Here is a 2,500-nt window from a genome sequence, read left to right as displayed (position 1 = left end):
AAATCAAACAAACAAACAACAAAATGAAAAAATAATAAAATTACAAACCCACTGACCGTAATACATACCTAAGATATAACCCGTATTGGCCGTGTTAGGCTGCAGGAGACCCAAGAGAAACAAATACATCAAGAAATCCAACAAACAAATACATAAATACACAAACAAACAACCAAAAACAACCCAAAAACAACAAAATCAAGAAATAAGAAACACAAATCCACCAACCGTAATACATACCCAAGATATAACCCGTATTGGCCGTGTTAGGCTGCAGGAGACCCAAGAGAAACAAATACATCAAGAAATCCAACAAACAAATACATAAATACACAAACAAACAACCAAAAACAACCCAAAAACAACAAAATCAAGAAATAAGAAACACAAATCCACCAACCGTAATACATACCCAAGATATAACCCGTATTGGCCGTGTTAGGCTGCAGGAGACCCAGGAGAAACCGGGCAACAAGGAGAGCCGAGAGGTTGGGCAGCCAGGTCGAAATTGTCGCTAGGAAGACGAAGGCCAGGGCGCCGATCAGGACGAGGGGTTTCCGTCCATACCTACGAAAGAGGAAAGGAGATGAATGTGATGATAAAGAGGGAAGGAAGTGGAGGAGGAAGAGGTAGGGTACGAAGAGGAGAAGTTGGAGAAGGACAAGGAGGAGGAAAGGGAAGAGGAGGACGAGGGGTTTCCGTCCGTACCTTCGAAAGAGGAAAGGAGAAATTAAGGTGATGATAAAGAGGGAAGGAAGTGGAGGAGGAAGAGGTAGGGTACGAGAATTGGAGAAGGAAGAGGAGGAGGAGGGTGAGAAGGAGGACGAGGGGTTTCCGTCCGTACCTACGAAAGAGGAAAGGAGATGAATGTGATGATAAAGAGGGAAGGAAGTGGAGGAGGAAGAGGTAGAGTACGAAGAGGAGGAGTTGGAGAAGGAAGAGGAGGAGGGTGAGAAGGAGGACGAGGGGTTTCCGTCCGTACCTTCGAAAGAGGAAAGGAGAAATTAAGGTGATGATAAGGAGGGAAGGAAGTGGAGGAGGAAGAGGTTGGGTACGAGAATTGGAGAAGGAAGAGGAGGAGGGTGAGATGGAGGACGAGGGGTTTCCGTCCGTACCTTCGAAAGAGGAAAGGAGAAATTAAGGTGATGATAAAGAGGGAAGGAAGTGGAGGAGGAAGAGGTAGAGTACGAAGAGGAGGAGTTGGAGAAGGAAGAGGAGGAGGGTGAGAAGGAGGACGAGGGGTTTCCGTCCGTACCTTCGAAAGAGGAAAGGAGATGAATGTGATGATAAAGAGGGAAGGAAGTGGAGGAGGAAGAGGTAGGGTACGAGAATTGGAGAAGGAAGAGGAGGAGGGTGAGAAGGATGACGTGGGGTTTCCGTCCGTACCTTCGAAAGAGGAAAGGAGATGAATGTGATGATAAGGAGGGAAGGAAGTGGAGGAGGAAGAGGTAGGGTACGAGAATTGGAGAAGGAAGAGGAGGAGGGTGAGAAGGAGGACGAGGGGTTTCCGTCCGTACCTTCGGAAGAGGAAAGGAGATGAATGTGATGATAAGGAGGGAAGGAAGTGGAGGAGGAAGAGGTAGAGTACGAAGAGGATGAGGGTGAGAAGGAGGACGAGGGGTTTCCGTCCGTACCTTCGGAAGAGGAAAGGAGATGAATGTGATGATAAAGAGGGAAGGAAGTGGAGGAGGAAGAGGTAGGGTACGAGAATTGGAGAAGGAAGAGGAGGAGGGTGAGAAGGAGGACGAGGGGTTTCCGTCCGTACCTTCGGAAGAGGAAAGGAGATGAATGTGATGATAAGGAGGGAAGGAAGTGGAGGAGGAAGAGGTAGAGTACGAAGAGGAGGAGGGTGAGAAGGAGGACGAGGGGTTTCCGTCCGTACCTTCGGAAGAGGAAAGGAGATGAATGTGATGATAAAGAGGGAAGGAAGTGGAGGAGGAAGAGGTAGAGTACGAAGAGGAGGAGGGTGAGAAGGAGGACGAGGGGTTTCCGTCCGTACCTTCGAAAGAGGAAAGGAGATGAATGTGATGATAAGGAGGGAAGGAAGTGGAGGAGGAAGAGGTAGGGTACGAGAATTGGAGAAGGAAGAGGAGGAGGGTGAGAAGGATGACGTGGGGTTTCCGTCCGTACCTTCGAAAGAGGAAAGGAGATGAATGTGATGATAAGGAGGGAAGGAAGTGGAGGAGGAAGAGGTAGAGTACGAAGAGGAGTTCGAGAAGGACAAGGAGAAGGAAGAGGATGAGGGTGAGAAGGAGGACGAGGGGTTTCCGTCCGTACCTTCGGAAGAGGAAAGGAGATGAATGTGATGATAAAGAGGGAAGGAAGTGGAGGAGGAAGAGGTAGAGTACGAAGAGGAGGAGGGTGAGAAGGAGGACGAGGGGTTTCCGTCCGTACCTTCGAAAGAGGAAAGGAGATGAATGTGATGATAAGGAGGGAAGGAAGTGGAGGAGGAAGAGGTAGAGTACGAAGAGGAGGAGGGTGAGAAGGAGGACGAGGGGTT

General features: G+C 48.9%; 1 protein-coding gene across 2 annotated transcripts in view; it reads right to left on the bottom strand.

Annotated features, from left to right (window-relative positions):
• Positions 1–2,500, bottom strand: part of LOC113800931 (organic cation transporter protein) — a 23,773-nt gene that overhangs the window by 9,279 nt on the left and 11,994 nt on the right. For both annotated transcript variants that reach the window (XM_070119373.1, XM_070119374.1), the window contains exon 7: positions 413–567. In XM_070119373.1, the coding sequence (XP_069975474.1) occupies positions 413–567 (155 nt within the window). The remainder of the gene's footprint in view (positions 1–412; positions 568–2,500) is intronic.

This window comes from Penaeus vannamei, unplaced genomic scaffold, assembly GCF_042767895.1.
Source record: "Penaeus vannamei isolate JL-2024 unplaced genomic scaffold, ASM4276789v1 unanchor118, whole genome shotgun sequence".
Lineage (NCBI taxonomy): Eukaryota > Metazoa > Arthropoda > Malacostraca > Decapoda > Penaeidae > Penaeus > Penaeus vannamei.
Note: the sequence above shows the minus strand (reverse complement) of the source record. Positions and strands in the feature narration are given on the sequence as shown.